This window comes from Rattus norvegicus, chromosome 18 (genome assembly GCF_036323735.1).
Source record: "Rattus norvegicus strain BN/NHsdMcwi chromosome 18, GRCr8, whole genome shotgun sequence".
NCBI classification, from domain to species: Eukaryota; Metazoa; Chordata; class Mammalia; order Rodentia; family Muridae; genus Rattus; species Rattus norvegicus.
Window position 1 is genome coordinate 27,226,382 of NC_086036.1, and position 21,185 is coordinate 27,247,566.

At 44.6% G+C, this 21,185-nt stretch overlaps 1 protein-coding gene across 5 annotated transcripts in view; it reads right to left on the reverse strand.

Moving 5' to 3' along the window:
• Sil1 (SIL1 nucleotide exchange factor) overlaps positions 1 to 21,185 on the reverse strand; it is a 231,934-nt gene that overhangs the window by 79,856 nt on the left and 130,893 nt on the right. For all 5 annotated transcript variants that reach the window (XM_008772025.4, NM_199376.1, XM_017600905.3 and 2 more), the window contains 2 exons: positions 9,670 to 9,790; positions 2,340 to 2,439 (listed from right to left, as the gene is read on the reverse strand). In XM_008772025.4, coding sequence (XP_008770247.1) covers positions 2,340 to 2,439; positions 9,670 to 9,790 — 221 coding nt within the window. The remainder of the gene's footprint in view (positions 1 to 2,339; positions 2,440 to 9,669; positions 9,791 to 21,185) is intronic.

A 21,185-nucleotide genomic window follows, 5' to 3' on the forward strand; every position in this document is an offset into this window, starting at 1 on the left:
TGTCTAAGAAGGAAAATTCAATAGTAATTCCCTAAGAAAATAGAGAAAAGTAAGGTTAAGTGGGTTTTCATCCACAGAAGATATGGAACCTGGAATATTTTCTAAGTTCCTTACAGACCCACATGATGCCCAGATCGAAAGTGACCATGGGAAAGGTCTAACTCCCTTGTCACAGGCACCAATCTTGAACCTGGCCTCCCATCTGCTGGGTGGCAGGTTTGCTTTTCTTCCCCAGCTCCGGCAACCCTGTGCTGTGTAAGGTAGACTCTTGTGCATAATGACCTTCCATGTGCTGCGGTTGTCCTCTTGCCCCTTCCTCCTTTATGTTTAGACTTCTACATCTTATTGTTTTACGTATATGAGTGTCTCTCCTGTACTTGGGCATGCGTGTACGCCATGTGTGTGCCTGGTGCCCACAGAGGTCAGAGAGGGCACTGAATCCCTTGGGACTGCAGTTACAAAAGGCTGTGAACACCCATGTGGATGCTGGGGATCACACCAGGGTCCTCTGCAAGAGTGACAAGCACTCGTCACCATGGAACAAGTCTCCACCCCACCCTCCTTCTAACATGCATTCTATGATGGACATGTGATTTTGGTAAGATAACTAGAGACATGAAGGTATTGGTGTGGCTTGGTTATTTGCCGTAGCCTCTATATAGCCCAAGTAGGTCTGGGAACTTATTCTGCAGCCCTGGAGAGCCTAGAGCTCGAATCTTGCTGGGTTAGTATCTAGACTGCTGCAATTATAGCTCTGGGATTACTTATGTAGTCAGCTTGCTTGGTACCTCATATTTCACTTATAAATATCTCCATCTTGACTGCTGTTGGTCCTATGATTCCAGAAGTGTTTTCAGATACATGAGTTCCTGGCTGACTTCTATGTCAAGTTCTACTGATCGATATATTGACTTTTTGACATCTGAGAAGATGGACATTCTGAATTAGTTTGTGATTAGTTTTGTTAAGACGGTATTAAAAGGGTAACAGCTGTCAGCCTTATTGAGTTCTGAGGATAAATATTATTAGGTAACACATATAAAAACTCAAATGTCATAATTTTTGCCTCAGCCTCCTGAGTATTGAGATTACAGGTGTGTGTCATTACATCTGGCTTTAATATGTCTTAAAAAGGTCAACACTAGCTCCACTCTAAAGGTTCATTAGTCTCAGAAACTCTTCTAAAGAATCTAAATGATTCCTAGGACCCATATGGCAGAAAGAGAAAACGGTCCTCTTAAATATTCTCTGTCTGTGCATCGGAGCGTGCACCGCCCACAACCCCATAACATAAATATATAAATGTAGTTTAAAACATGTTTAAATCTACCGGACCGTTTTGAAGTAACATACAAACAGCCAAGAACCTAATGCTGCCCTTTTAAGATTCTCCAGTGTTCAAGGGAAAGGGCCAAGAGGCAGACGAGGGCAAAAGGGACTGGGAGAAGACAAGAGGGAGGGAGAACCTGGGTTACAGAGCAGCTGTCAGAGAAGATTCCGTCAGGACCTCCAGGAGGAGTACACAGAAGTGCTTTGTGACATTGCCTGGGTATTTGAACTCACGGCAGTCCACCTCAGTAGTATTTTGTCCTCATTTGAGCTGTATTGGTGAGCCCTCCTAGAAGTTAGGGCACAAATTCTCCTGCTCTCCCTCTCATACCTTAGCCTGTGCAGAGATTTCAGGCTAGGGAAACTACAGTCATCCTATCGACCCACCCAGATTTTATGCTTAAAAAAACTAGAGGCCATCAAAAGAATACATTTGCTACATTTAAAAAAGACAAAGATTCAGGCTTCTTCCTCTCTCGTCTGCCTTCTTATCTGAAAAGAACTGAGTTTGTTTTCATTTTATGCAGGGAGTGCTTTATCTGTAAGCATGTCTTTGTATCACACATGCGCACCGCCCGCAAAGGCCAGAAGGTAGCGTCAGACCTCCCGGAAGTGGAGTTAGAAACAGTTGTTAGTTGTCAAGTGGGTGTTGAAGCCAGCCAGCCCCTCACGCCCAGCAGTACAGTGCTTTAAACCACTGCGCCCTATAAAAAACCAAAACCCGAGATTGGCATTGTATCTCACTGTTAAGGAGGCTCTGGGTAGTAATCTCCTTTGTCCCACAATTCCCCCAAACGAGCAGAACACTGGATCCTAACCGAAACACACACCCAAAAACCCAAACCAGAAATGCTCTGTGCAGTTTTTAAAAATAGTATATAAAAATAGTAATTTGTCATAAATAGCTTCTCAAATTAGTTTACAATGTTACTACTCCATGCCTACTATAAAAGTTTCCAGGTCCGATCATTCACTCCTGGCAAGAACTAACTAGATAGACCATCACATACCAGTTCATCCTTTGAATTCTCCATCTCTGTCCCCTCCTTGAACTTGGCCAGTGCACTCTTGAGGTCCTGAGACGTGTAGGTGTTGGTATTGATGTCCAGCCTGTCCACAGAAAAGCTGAGAGTCAGAAGGGGTGTACTTCTCCAAGAAAGACAGTACTTATTATGGGTGACTGGCACCCAGAGAGAGTAAGCTTGGCCAGGCCAGTTCTAACTTTCAGTACACTGTCAAACCTCCGCCTTAGGGCAGCCAGGATCCAACATGTCAACTGTAATTGAAGCCACATGGTTTTTGTTTTGTGTTTCATGAGACAGAAGGCAAAGGCACAGGGCAAGCAGAGGCTGACCCTGGAAAGGGTCAGTGCTAGCAAAGCCCCCAGGAAGCACAGAGTTCAGAAGACACAGGAGTAAGAGGCACCCTCATCTATAATCTTCAAGGAAGCAGAGCAACAGGGGCCTGAGACTTCCAAAATGTTCCAGACTTGATTTGACAAACCAACTTGTTTAGACAAATGAAAAGGGTAGACACACACGTTAGAGCCAATGTTTGAGCACAGATGTGTATCCAATCTAACAATGAACAGAACTGAGAGACCTAGGAGTAGAACCAACCACCACCTTCTGCAGTCATCGTCCAAGAGGATGGAGCAAAAGAACCAATGTGGCGGTAGTCTCAAGAACCTGCAGAGACTGGAAGGTCTCCTCCCACACCTCCTGGGGCTGACCAGGTTCAGCCAGCATCTTAACCAGTTAGAGGGTCTCTTTGGTGAAGAGGGTTACGTCTCAGTTCATTCAAGTGAACAGAGGCAAGAGCATGGGCTGGGCAGACATACATAGGAGTCACTGATACTGAGCCGGACTGCAGCTGTGGTTAAGTTAAAGACAGAGCAGGGTTTTGTTTTTGTTTTTCTCATTCACAACTGAGATTGTATTGGGTGAGAGGCAGAGTACACAGGCATTCCAAATCTTTCTCCCAAAACCCCAGACAGTGTTTCTCAGTATAACCAGCCCTGGCTGTCCTGGACTTGCTTTGAAGGCCAGGCTGGCCTTGAACTCATAGAGAGTCTCCTGCCTCTGCCTCTCTGCCTCTCTGCCTCTCTGCTGCTGGGATTAAAGGTATTCACCACCATGCCTGCTGACATTCCAACCCTTAACACTTGTGCCTAAACTCTGAAGAGCCAGGTGCTGGTTCTTCTAACCTAGTCCAGTAATGTTCCAGCTACAAACTTGGCAAATTTTTCCTAAGACCTCACACAACAACCAAACACTCATAATCCTCAGTCCCATGGGCTCACAATTTCATGCCACAGACAGTATATTCAAATTTTCCATCATTCACAGCACCTTACCACAATTGCTATGAAAATGGATTTACGTGACCAGGGACATTACAGTTCTGAGAGGGCAAGGAGCAAGGAAGGAGTGATTTTTAGTAACGATTCTACTAGAAACATAAGACCATAAATAAATCTTAAAATATTCTAGATACAAATGTACGACTAAGACTCCAAATTATTGTTTAGTATGCTTTGTACTGTAGGATATGAAACTAGACCCCTCTGCAGAATGTTTTGGTGACCCCTGAAACAGTCAGTCACAGCCTCTCCTGACTCAGTATCCTGGTATTTTTGAGTTGTACCATCATCATCATCACCATCATCACCATAACCAAGCAGCAAATAATTTAACCTCTTAGAAAATCATTTACACTTAAAAAATGGGATGAGGTGGGATTCCCTCACCTTTTACAAATGTTTCCAGAGCCACTGAAAACTCATTCACAAATGCGTTGATAAAGGCATCCCTCTGACTGACAGGAACGGAGCAGAGCACGGGTGGACACTTCTAGTTGACTGACACGACTAGCAGAGCACAGCTAGTCGACTTCTTTTCTAGTCCAGGGCTGAGTCCGGGGCTGACTCCGGTGTCCACTGTCCTCTGGGCATCTTCCACAGGCAGATCTGTAGTTTGCTGCCCAGCCACTGCAGCCTGTATGATCTTTGCTCCCCAATTCCCTAGTTTGTACTTTTTTGTCCAATGATTTATCCCTCCCATAGCCTTTCTCCCTCCTTCTTGTCCACCTCAGCAGGGGCGAGCATGGCCAACAGCCTTGTGGAGCAGCACTGGGCTCTGCTTTTGCACTCATCCATGCTAACCTTCTTCTTGGACAATGGGGTGGAGGAGGGTGGGAGCTGCACCACCCAGCTGACACACAGGTATATGGCCTAGCCTCCACCACACAGAACCCATAGGTGCTGGGAGAACAGGACTGAGCAGACATTTCAAAGGAAAGGGAGGAATGGCTGCCACCCTGCTCTGTTCCAGGTTCCATCAGCTTAACCTTTATTAGACAGATGTGTGTTCAGGGCTCTCCTCATTCAGCTTCGTTCATCAAAGAGTCTTTAGGGCTCCAGAGTAAATGTTCCTTTCCTCTAAATCTTAGTTTCCAACTAATTTATTATAGCTAACCATTCCCATTTCTTGAGCACCAACTTATGTGTCAGCAGGGGGCTACTCCTTTAAAGGCGTATTTTGTTCAAATGATTAGCATAAGCTCTCAAAGTAAGAGAGAGATTAGGTTCTCTCTCCACTGCTAAGCACATGAAGAAAACACTGCTCTGTCCCCATCCATGGGAGCTAAGGATTCAGGAATTGTAAGAGGAATAGATTTTCCTTCCTCCCCTCTCCTCTTCCTCCTCCTCTCCTTCCTCTTCCTCCCCCCCCCTCTACTTGTTAAGAAAAACTCTATTTTGCCTTGCATCAAATGCTTGCCCAGCACATGAGAGACAGAGGTCAAAGGTCAACCTGGTCTTCACTGCAAGTTCCAGATCAGCCAAAAACAAAACAAAAGACAGGGTGCCTCACTGTCAAAGTCTGGCTAGGCTGGAACACTGTATTAAATAAGGCTGGCCTCTAAGCTGCACTTGAAGCTATACTGAATCTTTGCCTCCTGAAGGCTGCCTTCTTTTTCATTTTTTTCCTGTTTACATTGCCACTCGCTCTAACGACGATTCTGCTTACCATGCTGCTAAGACTGCTCTGGTTTTGGTGTTTCTTTGGGGGTAGAGGGGCAAGGTCTCATATCCCAAGCTGGGCTCAAACATGCCATGAAGCCCTGTGTATGATCCTGAACTTTTAATCCTCCTGGTTTTATGTCGTACTAGCCATGGCCCCGCAACGTCATGCATACAAGCAAGTAGTCTACCAACTGAACAGCACTCCCAGCCCCACAGGTGTCCAGTGTTGCTCATTAAAGTCAGTTACCAAGAGCTGATTGATAATCAAATTTCTATGTTCCTCCAACAACCAGCAGCATGCGCACCACCTGTCCTCCCTCCTCTAACTCTCCTGGCAATTTACCATGCTCACCCGACTCCTCGTCTCTTTAATGATTCCTCATCTCCTACCTGAACCCTATGTGCTAGAATGCCTCATAGTTAGGTCCTGAACAACCTTCTTTTTTTCTATCTCTAGAGACATTAAACTACGTCCCTGACAGTGATGCCCACACTAAAAGCTTTAGCTCAAACTCCTCCCTTCAAACAGCAGGATCTTATGCAATGACCAGCTAGGGTTAATCTTGATTTTCATGATTAATTTTAAACTTGATTTCATGAAGAAATAACTAGGGATTTATAAAGCATACCTCTGAGTGTGTCTGTAAAGGAATTTCTAGTGGCAATTAAATCAGGAGGGCCCTGCCCTAAGGACTTAAATTCTTGATGGATTCATAATACATTTGGGATTGGAGATGGAAGATAGAAGGTAGGTCCTAGTTCAAGACAGAGGGACACTGTGAGGGAGGCATGTCCTAAGAGCTGTTTCTTCCTGCCATGATGGTGTGACACTTCTGAAACTTGGAGCCCAAACAAGAAACTCCTTATTTCTCTCAGTGTTTGCTCAGAGCAAAGGGGAAATTAGCTAGTATATAACTTTCCCACTCTGGTCTCTGATGTTTTTTGCTCAAATCAACAAACTATTTATTTCTGGTACAGGTTTGGTACATGGCATGTATGTGGCACTTAGAGGACACTTTTCAGGGGTTTTCTGCTTCTGTCTTTCCACCATGCTAGCCCTGAGGTAAAACTCAGGTTTTCAGACTTGGCAGGAAGTGCCTTTACCCTCTGAGCCAGCCAGCTAGTCCATCCAAGTGAGTCTCAAATGTTTAACACACACCTCAAACTTACTTAATAAAAAACATGGGGGTGGGGGCTGGAGAGATGGCTCAGAGGTTAAGAGCACTGACTGCTCTTCCAGAGGTCCTGAGTTCAATTTCCAGCAACTACACAGTGGTTCACAACCATCTGTAACGGAACCCAATGTCCTCATCTGGTGTGTCTGAAGACAGCTACAGTGTAGTCATATACATAAAATAAATAAATATATCTTTAAAAAAATCATCCATGATACTTATCTCTAAAACATTTGGCCCAACTGTTACATTTCTATTTCAAAAACAAAACAAAACAAAAACAAACAAACAAACAAACAAACAAAACAAACAAATCTTCCACACCTCTAAGCACCCAGAGGCTCAACCTCAAATGAGGCCTTTTTCAAAATCATCTTCACGTCCTTCAATCTCTACATCCAACTCTTCAGCAAGTCCTTTTAGCTGCATGTCTAAGCTATGTAAATTCTCCTCTCTCCATTATAAAGCCCTGGACTTAGTCAGCACTGTGTCTTGTCTGATCTCCCATGCTGGTGGTCGCTGCTTCTCCCTTCCCTATTTTCTTCTCCAGACATGGCGGTATTTGTTGAGCAATCCTAAGTTGCTCTTGCCTAAAATGCTCTGGTCCATTCTACTACATTAAAGGGGAATGAAGACCACCCAGAATGTTCCCTAATTCTCCACACACTGCACCAACCCACACGCAGACCTCTCCATTCTCATCTCCTGTGTCTTGAGTCATTTCCGTGTTTCTCAAATCTGACAAACCTGGGGTCCCTTTTGTGCCACCTGCCTGAAATGCTGTAATTCCCAGACTTACAAACCTAATTCTTAGTAGGATTTAAATTTTCTTTAGTTTTCAGTTCAAATATGTTGATGAGGCCTTCTTCCCAAATCACCCTATCTAACATGGTCTCCTGCAGAGACTCATTACCTTGGCTCATTTCTTCCCTAGGACTTATTATAATTTGTAATGATCTTACTCATATGTTTATTTTCTTGGTTTTCTGCCTGCCAACCTGCACAGGGCCTCCACTCACGTTATGGAGGCGATCACTCCATCTGCTTCTTACTGTTTCCCCAGTGCCTGCCACACAGGCAGGCATTCAATAGGCCTTGTGAAATGAAGTAATACAGCAGGAAACAGTTTGTCACGGGCACCTCTCTTCATCACTGCACCATACACGGCATGGCAAATGTCCAACCTGAGATGGTACAACTCAGACGCAGCAAAGGCTATCTTTCCTTCCTCTAATGTAGAAGGAAGTTTCAAAGAAGATTCCAAAGCAAAGAGACCTGTTCTATGAAGATTCTGACAGGATGTAGGGTCTCTGTACAGGCTGAGAGCCCATAAGCATCACAGATCTAAGTAGCAATCTAGCCTGCAGGACTAGTGGAAAGCCTTGGTCCCCATCTCTCTCCAGCACACTTGACTCACTGAAATTGGATAGAAAGCTGCAAGCCTTGTCTTCCAAAGCACACCATCAGATAACCAAAACAACCGTGCTGCTCTCTGGACACCAGCTCTTAAAGCCTCTGTTCCCAGGCCCCTGCTTCACAGCCAGGGAAATATTGTCAAGTAGAGCTGGGGGAGGGTGGGGAGCTCTGACAGAAAGGGGAATGCCGGCATATCCTAGAGGCCATTCTAGGGCAAAGCGCTCAGAAACAGTCCAAAGGAGAAAACTGAAGAGGAAAAGTCGGGGGTTTGGGGATTTAGCTCCGTGGTAGAGCGCTTGCCTAGCAAGCGTAAGGTCATGGGTTCGGTCCCCAGCTCCGAAAAAAAAAAAAAAAAGAGGAAAAGTGGGGTGTTTCTCCTTATGGTGTCTCTACATCCCACATGGAAGGCTTTTGCTCTCAAGGAGCAAGGACAACCCAGCAAGTGCTCCTGCTGTAGATCTGCAGTCAGCAGGGTGGAGATGGCATACAAAACAACAAACCAACAGCTCAAAATTATTCAAGTTCCTAGGTCAGTATTCTTAAGACCCTGGAGGTTGGCTTTTTCATTACAAACTAAGAACTGGACTGCATGTGAGAGAAGAGTATACATGCACCCATGCCTTCTGGAGGTGGGAAAGGGTTAGCATGGCTGTGTAACTATATCTGATTATCCTTATAAGACTGGGAGACAGGAACAATTGTACGACTTGGACCACTCCAAGTACAGGCCTAATACAGAGATGGGGAAGAGGAAAGAACTTGCCCAGGTCGGGATGACAACAAATGTCTCCATCATAACATAAATTAGAATTTTCTAACTGTAGAACTGTCCAACTCTGCCATGAGGCTTTGTGGGGTGAGTGCCACTTGGTTAAAGAGGCACAGGACCAAAGGTCAGGTGTGGCAAGAAAGAGGGTCTAGACATCCTTGCCAACCACATCAAGTTTCCTTTCCTCTCATTCAGGAGACACCAAGCCAAAAAAAGCTTGTTAATTCAAGGCAATTAAGAGGAAAAATAGAAACTGTTAATTCTCTAAAATCAAATCCCTCAAACTGGTTATTAAAGTTAGGAAACCTATAACCATGTGGGAATGTGGAAGCTTCTCCTCACATACCACAAGAAAGCTTATTTTAACACTGATTAACATGAGGAAAAGTTAGTCTGAATTAAAGACTTCTAAAGGCAATTTTATTGTTCACCAAGGAAGAAGAGGGCAAGGCGGCAGGCCTAACAGGCTTGTTTGAATGAATCAGTGACTCATCTGTAAGCCACTCGTTAATTGTCGGCATTCAAATGGGTGCTCTTAAAGGACTGGGGAAACAGCCTCTCTTCTAAAGAAGGTTAAGCATTCCCCTTATACCCCTTTTAAAGGGATCTATTTTCTCTGCGAAATATTTCTTTCCAAAGATAATGGAAGTAAACTTCCGTAAAACCCTGACAATTTTATCACAAATTCTACACTGTTAAATCTCAAATAATAATCATAATGCACATAGCTGGTCATGCAGCACATGCCTTTATTCCCAGCATTTGGCAAACATAGGGAGATCTCTGACATTGACCAGCCTGGTCTACAGAGTGAGTCCCAGCAGGGCTACACAGAAAAACCCTGTCTCGAAAAAACAAGCCAACAAAACTCGCCACTCAGGAATTTGGGTAGCATCACTAGTATTTCCAAATCAGTGCAGTCACTCGGCCTCCCAGTCCTAAGAGCAACACACTACCTTCTGCCTCTTTTAAATCCTTTCCAATTACTTTGGAATTTGTCTTCTTGTTGGAGTTTCACCTCGTTTACTCCAGTCTGTAGGTTCATTCGCACATGGGATCCTGCAGGAACAGCCTGTCCTGAAAGTCAAGAAGAGAAAACTTGTATGGGATTCAGGAACCTTGGTGGGACACAGGGGTGGAATACCTGGCTAACACGCTAGGGGCTAACACGCCAACAGGACGGGGCACTTCCTGAAGATCAGAGTACCACCTCCAGTTTACTTTTTTGACACCCCCCCCCATCTCTCCTCACTCCCACACTCTATTCACACTGATTCCTTTTACTATAACAGAATATGTAAGACCCAAAGCAAGGTAGTCAAAGGACCCATAGTCTCGAGATCAACATCTGCTCATTAGAATGTGATAATCATGTCTACTTTGTATCTTCGTGAATTTGACCAGTAAGCTGTGTTGTTATGTGCACTGGGTAAACAAATGGTATACAACTCCTCAGCTAACCATCAAGGCATTGAGGCATTATTCCTTTTCTTTGTAACATCCTTCTTGACCCTCCCTAGACAGTCCCACAGCATCCAAGACATCCCAGAATTCATAAGCTTTGTAGTTCATCTCACTCCTTTTTAAAACCAGGCGTTTTTGGATCTCTTTTCCCTGATCACAGGAACTGTATGTCTTCTTTTTGGATTTCCACAGCCTGTAAGCTAGAGCTTTGTACATAAAATATGTGGCCAATAATAGTTAAGAATGAGGGAAAGGAAGCCAGGGTACATGCACGCCTCTAGTCCCAGAACTGGGAGGCAGATGAAGGGAGATCTCTGAGTTTAAGACCAGCTTGGTCAGTTCCAGGCTGCACAGAGAAGCCTTGTCTCAAAAAAAAAAAAGTAATTGAGAATAAATAGGTAAATAAATAAATAAATAAATAAATGAATAAATAAATAAATAAGAGGTAAGTAGCTCCTGGAAGGCAGCAAGACACAAAAAGCCAAGGAAACGGGTAGCAGAGCAAACGACACCCACTTATCTCAGAGGAACAGAGCATTCGCTGGGAAACAAGTGCCGTGAATGCATGGGCTGTGTGTATGAATGCACAAGAGCACTCAGGGACGGCTTACAAGCAACTGTGCAATATCGCACAGTACAAACGGAATGCTACATTCACCCATTCAGTCATTCACAGAAAACACATTTACCAGGCAACTACTGCACAACACACCCGCACGGCAGCTTCTAGGAATATAAAAACAGTATTTTCTAGGAGTAAGAAAATGGCATATATATGTTCTCACCATGGAAGCCTAGAACTCATTATGGATCCCACGCTGGCCTTGAACTCTTCTTGATTCTCTTGCCTGGGCCTCCTAAGTGCTAGGATTACAGACCTGTACCATAACATCCCACACAGAGATGAATATCAATGGCTGCAGGACTGAACATTTCATAGAAGGAGCGTTTTAGAATCTGGAAATTTTTTTTTTTTTGGTTCTTTTTTTCGGAGCTGGGGACCGAACCCAGGGCCTTGCGCTTCCTAGGTAAGCGCTCTACCACTGAGCTAAATCCCCAGCCCTGAATCTGGAAATTTTTGAAGCAATTATGATGCTTCTAAAACTGGGAGTGGTAGCATACATCTCTAATCCTGGCATTCAGGAGGTAGAAGCATGAGATAGATGAGAACTTTTCTGAAAGAAAGAAAGAAAGAAAGAAAGAAAGAAAGAAAGAAAGAAAGAAAGAAAGAAAGAAGGAAGGAAGGAAGGAAGGAAGGAAGGAAGGAAGGAAAGAAAGAAAGAAAGAAAGAAAGAGGGAAGGAAGGAAGGAAGGAAGGAAGGAAGGAAGGAAGGAAAGAAGGCAGACAGACAGACAGAAAGACAGAAAAACAGTACCAACACTTGGACTTTGCCTCTGCTTTCTCTGCAGAGAATAGCTGGCACATTGGCACTGAATTTGATTCAGTAACAGAAAAGGAAAACAGGCATGGTAATAACACCAGTAATGCCAATACTCAGAGCCTGAGGCAGGAGGATTTGGAGTTTGATGATAGCCTGGTTATGCACTGCAGTATGAGGACACCCCGAGCTACATGGTGAAACTTTTAAATAAGTGGTAACAATTTGACAAAAAAATTCCTTATAAGAAAAATGCATAGTACACACTCTCTTGGGATGACCACATGCACCCAAAGTCTAAAAGAGTGCTGTCCCAGCAAGAATCGAAGCTTTCTCAGCACTGGCGCAACTATGGTGGGTTCTGAGTTACTGTAGGCTCTCTGCCTCCAGCCAAGGTGCTGGGTGTGCCATCACCTGCTGCCACTCCACTGTAGCCAGGAGTGGCTGTGGCTTTGGCTAAAATACACAGAACCTACAGCTCATCTAATGATCTCCTGACAAAAGTGTGTCCAAGTTAGAGCAGGGAAATCCTTCCCCGGAGGAGCTTTCTAACAAACTTTGGCTAGGATCCACACTGGGGAAAATGAAGGAACCTCATGTGCAAAGGCTTCATCGCAGAAACAGTGCCCATGTCAAGGGAGAGGCTGCACCCACGGGAGTGGTAAGGCTCTGGGGCTCCTGTGCTGCTGCTCTGTCAGGAAGCCTGGTTTCTTTTCCTGGGACAGAGAATTAAAACTGAGGTATCTGTGACGTCATGTACCTGTAATCCCAGAGCTTGTGAGACATGGGCAGGAGAAATGCCACAAGTCCCAGGCCAGCCCACGCTTCATGGTGAGTTCCTGGTCAATATAGGTTGCAGAGTAAGACTGCCACAAGGGAAATAAAAACACACAAAAATCCTAATGACCTAAGATGGTTCCAAAGAGGTGGGAGGCTAAATTCTGGCAAAAATGGAGAAGGGGCAACTTCTCTTCTGTTCCTCAGAGGTAATTCTTTAGTATCCCTCTCTGGATGTATGAGGGAGAGGCTACTTTACCCAAGAGATCTCAGACTAACAAAACAAACACAACCCCTTCCAGATGTGTACTACAGAGATTTGAAATTCACAAAATAGCAGTTTGTTCTCAGCTGTACACAACCCAGACCATCCTGGATTTGCACTCCTCCTTTGCCATCTCCAAAACCTTCTCTGTCCCACCCCCTCATTTTATGAGACAGGTCTCACTATGCAGCTGTGGCTGTTTGGAACTGACCTTGTAGACGAAGCTGACCTCAAGTTCACAGAGATTTTCCTGCTTCTGCCTCTGCCTCTTGAGTGCAGGGGCTAAAAGCATGCAACATCGCACTTGGCTGATAAGTCTAATAATGTGCGTGTGCGTGTGTGTGTGTGTGTGTGTGTGTGTGTGTGTGTGTGTGTGTGTGTGCGTGTGTGTGTGTGTGTATGTTTTTCAAGGCAAGTTTCTCTGTGTAGCCCTAACTATCTTGGAATTCACTCTGTAGACCAGGCTGGCCTTGAGCTCAAAGATCCACCTGCCTCTGCCTCCCTAATGCTGGGCTTAAAGGCATGAGCCACCACTGCCTGGCTAATAAAAATTATTTCAAGGAGAAAGGAAAATAAAAACCCCAAGAATTAACAACAAATTCTTTTCTCCAACTCTCCACAGTTGCTTTTGTCCAGACTATCTATTATCATCTTTCATCTGGACACTATCTAGCTTCCCAACAGTGTCCCCTGCTTGTCTGTCTGTGTGTGTGTGTGTGTGTGTGTGTGTGTGTGTGTGTGTGTGTGTGTGTGTGTGTGTAGAGAAAGAAAGAGAAAGAAAGGGGAAAAGAGAGGGAGAATTAATGAGTATAATCCATGTAACCCTTCCACTTCAAACCTTTTGATGGCTTTCTATTGTTCCTGGGGGTTTGAGGGAGGGATATCAATCCCTACCCTAGTCAGTGAGGTCCTTCAGTGACAGCCTCCTCAGTCTTGTCCCCCGTTTCCCTTTGCTCCACTCCATGGAAGAGCATGATCCCTCCATCAGAGACCCATCCTCTCTTCGGCTGGAATGCTCTGTCTGGTGTCGGCCTCCATCTCACCCCCCCGCCCTAGTGAAGGGCCACTCACTGCTCTGAGCAGCTGATGGCTCATACCCGATCTGTCTGTCCAAATGGTTTCGCAGCACCACCAATCATTTTTACGGCATGTACCGCAATCCATATTTATCAGTTTTAGACGTTTATCTGGTTAAATGTTCATTGTTTTCTTCCTAGGGATCACCTTATACAGTGAATGTTCAACAATTATTTGTTGAGTAAAAATTTGAATACAGAAAGGGAAATCTTTGTTGATTGACAGATTTTTACTAGAGCAAATAGACTCTTAACAATTAGTCACGTTAAGAGTTATTCTTGGTAGTAAAGAACTCATGCTTATAACAATAGTGATTTTAATTTTTTTCTGATCTTGGTCTCAGACAGAAACAAAGGAAGAGCATGAATGCATAAGCTGCAGACACACCAGGTCAGACTCTGCTAAGATAGCCACGGAAGAAAATACGATCTTATGCGAATAATTATTTTATTTGGAGAAAATTCCAAAATTGCTCTTTTCACATGAGTCACCACAGGGGGCAAGAGGAAGCACAATAGCATGGACTCAAAATGCAGGTTAAGTTCACTTAATGTATGAAAGCAGTTGTGGCCGCAGCTGCAGGGGCAACAGAGAGTACAGCATTTCCAATGTTTCCACCCTGCTGGGAAAAATGCCAACTGGAGTGTGATCCGACCGCATCCCTGAGCTTATGTAAAGGAAGAAACCAGCAAACAGACCAGCCAAGCACTGGGAAAGAGCAGAGACTCGCAAGTCAGCCTGCAAAAGGAGGAGGGCTTGGGATGCAAGATAAGACAAGGGGGAAGAGACCGGGACTCCGAGCCAGTAAAGCCCCAAAGCCTACAGTGGCTGTTGACCCACCCCACGTGGCCTCGCTGGAGCTAGATTCCAAACCTCAGGTGCCAGCCCACAGAGACTTTATTCTAAGAGAGCCACCTCATGCTCTGCCTCGCCTGAGACTGTCACTGTTTTCTGTCACAGGCCAGGGCTCAGGCACACGACCCACGCCTTTCTCATCTGTGGCAGACTACAACACTCCCACGGTGTCTGCCCCTTACTACACCATGTGACCCTGCAGTTCTTCCTAAATCAGTAACTCAAGGCAGAGTGCAACTTTCCAGTGAACTTGGCTTAGGACATGCTTTGGCTAACAAGAGACTAACACATGTGCCATTTGGAATAGGCTTTTAACCCTTGGGTTTCTATCATCACCATGAGAAAGCCTGTCACTGCTAGACCTTTGTCCAAAGCAAATGAGAGACATGAGAGACCAGGGAGCCAACATGGATACAAACTACAGACTGGAGGGAGGTCATACCACATCTAGCCATAACAAGCCTTGTCAAACTTATCTGCACAAATTTACTTTGAGCTATTTTTAAATTTGTTCAAAATATCGATAGGACAGCATAGTTTCTACATGTTCCAAATGCCCTTTCCCAAAGTTAATATCTTATATAGTCACAAAAAATTAATAATAGTGTTAAGTAATTAAAGACCATTTTCAAACCTTACTAGTATGAACATAATCCAGTTCTAGAAGTTACTGGGTTTTGTTTTATTCTCTCTTCTTTATGTATGTTGTGTGCATGTAGCATATGTATATATGCATGCTCACCAAAGTGTGGCTGCATATGTGTGGAAGTCCAAGGTTAATATCAGAATCTTCCTCCCACCTTATTCTTTAAGCCAGGCTCTCTCAAGCCCACAGCTCACAAATAAGGACTGTCTCCCTCGCTAGGTTACTCTGGGAATCCCCTGTGTGTTAGCAACTTTCCTATTGCTATGATAAATCACAACGACCAGAGCAACTTATCAAAAGAAGGGCTTATTCAGGCTCTGTGGTTCCAGAGGGATAAGAGTTCCTCCCAGAGGGAAACTGTGGCAGCAGAAAAAGCTACCAACCTCTCACAATTAGAACCATAAAACAGGAACCTGAGAGAGGGAACTCAAAATGGCCCTTTGAAACTTCAAAGCCCAGGTGACTTACTTTCTTCAGTGAAGCTTCACTTCCTAATCTTCCTCAAACAGGCACAAATTAGGGACAAGGTATGGAGGACGTGTCATTGACATCTTCACACACAGTTGTCAAGTTCCAAGGCTGGAATTGCAGGGGAGCCACCATGCTCACCCCCATTTATGTGGGTTCTGGAGACCAGAGCTCTGGTCCTTTGCTTGCAGAGCCATCTCTCCAGCTCAAGAGTAGTAATTATGTTGCTGCTCCAGTTGTTTCAGTTTTAACAACTAGAACTTCTTCAGTTGGCCCTCACATTATTTTAATAAGTAGCTGCTTCCTCAACACTCTTTTCTTTTTCTAAATATTGCTTTACCCAGTACCGTAAGTTCCATGTTTGCCTCATAGTTTCTTTTTCTTGGCCCTCATTCCTTATTGGGGGACAATGTTTAGAAAACAAAATTAATGACAGAAATGTTCATTCCTACTAGGAGCCATTGCTCCTACATCTCTGAGGAACATGGACCCCTCATCCATGTATTAAGTAGTACACACACACACACACACACACACACACACTTCTGCTTGTCTGTGTATACGTGCTTTTGAGATAGGGTCTCATGAAGCCAAGCTGAGGATGACTTGAGCTTCTGTTCCTCCTGCCTCCTCCTTCTGAGTGCTGAGGTCACAGATGTGTGCCACCATGTCTGTTTATGTTGTGCTGGGGATGGAACCCCATGCTTCATGCTAGACGAGCGCTCCACCAGCCCTTATCTATACATATTTCAAAACTTACAATTTTTTACTGATACTACAAACTCCAATCTAACATAACAGAGCCGTCTGCCTTCTACCTTTCTTTATCTATGACTGTATTTCCCCACCATGAGAAATCTGGCTCTCACTGTCTATGATAAATTGATAATACATTTAACTCTACAATGTAAAGCAAATAGTTTCAAGACAGCCCAGTGAATAAATGTGCTGGGCCCTAACCCTCACAAACCTGGGTTCAGTCCCTGGGTCCCACATGGTGGAAGAAGAGAACTAACTCCTACAGTTGTCCCCTGACCTCCGTATGAGTCATGGTATGTGCACCACACGGCTACATACATACACACAATAAAATGCTATGAACAAAATCTTAATGTCAACCCCTATCTTTGTGAGGAACACATTTACAAACTAGATCCCAGCACTGACGTGCAGCACTTTCGTCTCTGGCTTCACACAGTCAGGTTGTCGTTTCTCCCTGATCCTCTTTGGCATGGTCACGTCATTAAGTCTGTGACAGGTGGCTCATTTTGGTATTTACATTCCTGCATGTGGTCCCATCCCTCTCCGTCCCGCATCCTTTACCTGCTTCACTGGGAGGTATGTGAAGGGCACGTGAGCTGCTCGTTGTAAGAGTCAGAGCTACATAAAGGACTTACTGTCGCTTTAAGCTACCAAGCTTTCAAGAATTATGTTTGCAGCAGCAACTCACCCCAATGGTTCGGAAACATGGAAATTAAGAACAACTAATAATGATTCGCTTTAGTATTAAAATGTCCTTTTGCAAAATGTGATAATGATGAAGACAGATGGTAGTTGGTTGTTTCTGAACTAGAGTCTTTAACTCAGCAAAGTAAGAGGTAGGCTTTGGTCCACAGAATTTTCTTTTGAAGTTTTTCTGCTCCATGAAGCATCGTGGACTAGAAACTGCCCCTGTACTCGGCCTGCCTTCCTAGAGGTGTTTGAGAATTATTCTCACCATTACTTTTCACGAGTGGACTTGATAGTATCAAAAGTATCTCTCAGTACACTTGTTGAAAATTTTTATTTGCTCAGATAAAGAATGCTGTCCTTGTAATCCCTGTGTAGCAATCAGTTTATCAGATGTAATCTAATGACCGCAAATATTTCCAGGGGCCAGGACAGCCTTTAAGTTCAGAGCTGAGAAACAGTGCCAGCAAGGCAGTTCTGGAAAGGACGAGAGAATAGAGTCAGGAAGCCTGAGACCACGAAGCATCTGGGCAGAGGGGTCTGGGAGAAGAGCAGGGAGAAAAGGTGAACCCAAGGGAAAGGGACAACTGCCTATGGGGTTAGGTTGGTAAAGAGACGAGTGAGAAGGGCCATCTATCAGAACACAGGGAACAGTAGGGCCTGTGAAAAGTGCCCTTTCCATATGCAGTCAAATTTGCACATTTGAAAGCTCAACAAAATATAACTAATAAATAGAATTCAGTCCACAGGTGCCAATTTGTCTCCACTGGAAAAGATACATTTCACCCATTAACAAATGTTGCCTGACTCAGCATTTGTTCTAGCCCTTCCTAGGGCCCAGTGATTAAAAATTTGTCCCTCATGGACTCATAACTGCAGGGACCTCCTCAGACTATAAGGCTGTGGCATCACCTGGCTGCCCAGCCTAAGCATACACAGTGCCAGCTAAAAGGGATGTTCTCATGCCTGCCTGCTAGCAGATGCTTTGTCATTTGTGGCTTCATGAAGGAAAAGCCTTCATGTTCTGTACGTTCTGTGGCTCCCGCTAAGAGATTCTCCACTCCAGGGGCAGTTACACCTGGATACAGAGGCATCAAACTATAAGGGTGGCCCCACTGGCTGCATATCATGAACACTTACAACAATAACAAAATGGAGACCCTCAGCTCAGTATCCTGACCTCAGAATATGCTAACATCAAGATAGAACAACTCCTGGGAGCCACTGCCTGCCCCAATCAGAAGCAGGGACCAAAACCACAAGGACAAGAGCCCTGAAAACCCAGCCTCCAGGCTGCTCCTCAGATGCTGGTCCCCATTGTAACACAAGGCACACATCCACATACTTTAGCAACAAGAGGACACAGGGGCTAATCCAGTGAGTCTATCTCACATCAGCCTGCTTGTGACTTTTGAGTATCCAGGATTCTAGTTGACCTGGCTGAGCCCAATTGAAGCCTGATCAGATAGCTTCCTTCTTGCTCAAGGAACTCACATGCAAGGAGGATTCCCCATTCCCTGCTCCAACCAGTACAATTGGGCTTTCAACACACCACGTCTACCTGATGTCATCCAGGGAGTCCCACTTTCAGTGCCGGTAGTGGGTTGTATCACTTAGTGCAAGGCTGCTGGGTTGTTAAACTCACTTGCTGTGTGTTGTTTCCATTTCACTGGTGTGTGAACAATGACCACCCCCCCTCATGGGCCTGGGACTGTGCTGCCCAGGCATGCATATCTTTGGTGGCCAGGTGAAATTAACCAAATCTCTTCGGATCTTTGCAAGCTTATCTATCAAATAAAAAGGAGCTGCTTTCCCTAATGTGTCTCTCTTTGTAGAGAACAAATGAGAAAGAACTACTGAGCGTTCAGAAGAAGTAAAATGTACTTCAGGAAAGCAGCCCAAAAGTCCTCAAAAGATAAAGTCAACCCACATGAAACATACTTTTTCTTTTAAGTTCTTCAAGGATTTATTAAGAGTAAAATTTTCTCATTAAATAACTGAATTTCTGAAGAGCAGGGACCAATTACTTGGGCCCACAGCTCGGGTTCAGCTCTAGGGCACACCGTAGGCCTTCTGCACACAGACAGGAAGGAATAGAAAGGCTATGTCATGGGAAGAAACACTGCACACTTTGCCTGCCACCAACTCTCTAACAAGGGCTGGTCTGCCCTGAGACAGCCCAGCCTGGTTGCCATGACAACCACAACCCTCTCCTCCTGTCTTTGCCTTTTTATTCAAGCCCCACACAAGCTCTGGCTGCACACAGATGAGCATCTCTGTCTCCAAGGCACTGGACAAGTGACTGAAGAATGTGCACAGACCTCTCGGGCGCTGACCCTAAACTGTAACGTGCTGCTGTTTTTTAAATGACACTTTTTTTTTAAAACAACAAACACTTAATAAGATATTCTGGGTTGCAATTATACTGACACATTTTTTTTGAAGGACTAAACAATGACAAACCAAGAAAAGTAAAAAATTTCACCAAAGTGATATTTTTTCTGTAATCTGAGTCATAGAATCTAAACTCTGCATGAGGTCTTATAAGGGCTCTCGGAGGTGGCTTCAGTGTGAGCAGAGCTCACTCTCTGGGCTGCAGTAAAGCCCCTAAAAGAGCTTTCTCATCAACATTTATGATTTTCCCAGAAAAAAACTTCAAAATCTTACTGCTATGCCCAAACCAATGTCGCCTTTCCAGTACCATGGCAGACAGATGGTAGCTGGACTCCAAGCTTTACATCACAGAATTCAAAGGCAAGCATCTCTATGATGCTATGCTTGGTTGTCAACTTGACCACATCTGGAACTAACTAAACCCAAATTGCTGGGCACACCTATTGAGGAAGTTTTAGGTAGCTGGATTATTTGCAGTTGAGAGACCCACCTTAAATCTGGATCGTTTGAGGTCAATAGATTCCTCCTAAATCAGGGCCACACCTTCTCCTGGCAACCTATGTAATGGATGGGGTGAAAAGAAGCTTTTGCTCTTTGCCTGCTTGCCCTCGTTCTGTATTCACTGGCATTAGAGCCTGCTTCTTCTGGATTCCAACCTATACTGAAGAGTGACTGAGACATCCAGCCTCATGGACTGTGGACTTTCTGTTGGGAGACAGCCATTGTTGGACTAGCTGGACCACAGCCTGTAAAGGTGCTCTAATACATTGTGTGTGTGTGTGTGTGTGTGTGTGTGTGTGTGTGTGTGTGTGTGTGTTCATTCTAACAGTTCTGTTCCTTTAGAGAATCCTCACTAATACAATCTCCAAGGACAAATACTATATAAGTTACTTAGAAAATTTCCTGTTGTGGTTGGGAAAGGCTCCATGGGTAAAGGGCTTGCTGTGCACATATGATCCCCTGAGTTTGGACTCTAGCACTCATATAAAAAGCCGGGAGTGGTGGTGGGCTTCTGAGACCCCAGCATTAGCAGGGGCAGAGAGAGAGAGGATCCTGGAGGCTCAGGGGGGCAGCCAATCTAGCCAAAGAATAAACTCTAGGTTCAGTGAGAGACTGTCTCAAAAAATGAGGTGGGAAGCAATAGAGGAAGAACTACAGTGTTGGTCTCCTTATGGATACACATGGCACACCCAGCCACAAACACATGGACAATGACAACAAGAGTCCTGTTAGGACAGAAGAGTCTGAAATAGGTGTCACATGGAGGGCTCTGCTCAGTATAAATGAACATAGCAAGCCCTCTCTACAACTAGTTCGCCAGTGAACATTTCCTGAAGCCTAAGCAAGAGCCTAATGCTTTCTGAACATTCCTTCTATTATGGTTACTGTGTGTGCTCTGGGGCATTTGTGTTGGTACCCACCAAAAAGGACATACCCATCAACAAGACTAATCTAGGCTACTGATGTCTAGTAAATAAATGGGGTGGGGGGAGATAAGGACACCTAAAATCCTGGCTCTAATTCCTGAAGGCAATGTCTGAGCATGCTGAAGCATCTGGAGCTCAGCATATAACCTGGGAGAGCTCGAGGAGCAAAAGGTCGTCAGGCTATTTTCACAGCCTGCTCAGACACAACAGAACCACAGCTTGGGGAATGGATATGGAATGAGAAGGCTGAGCAGCAATCAGGACCAGAAAG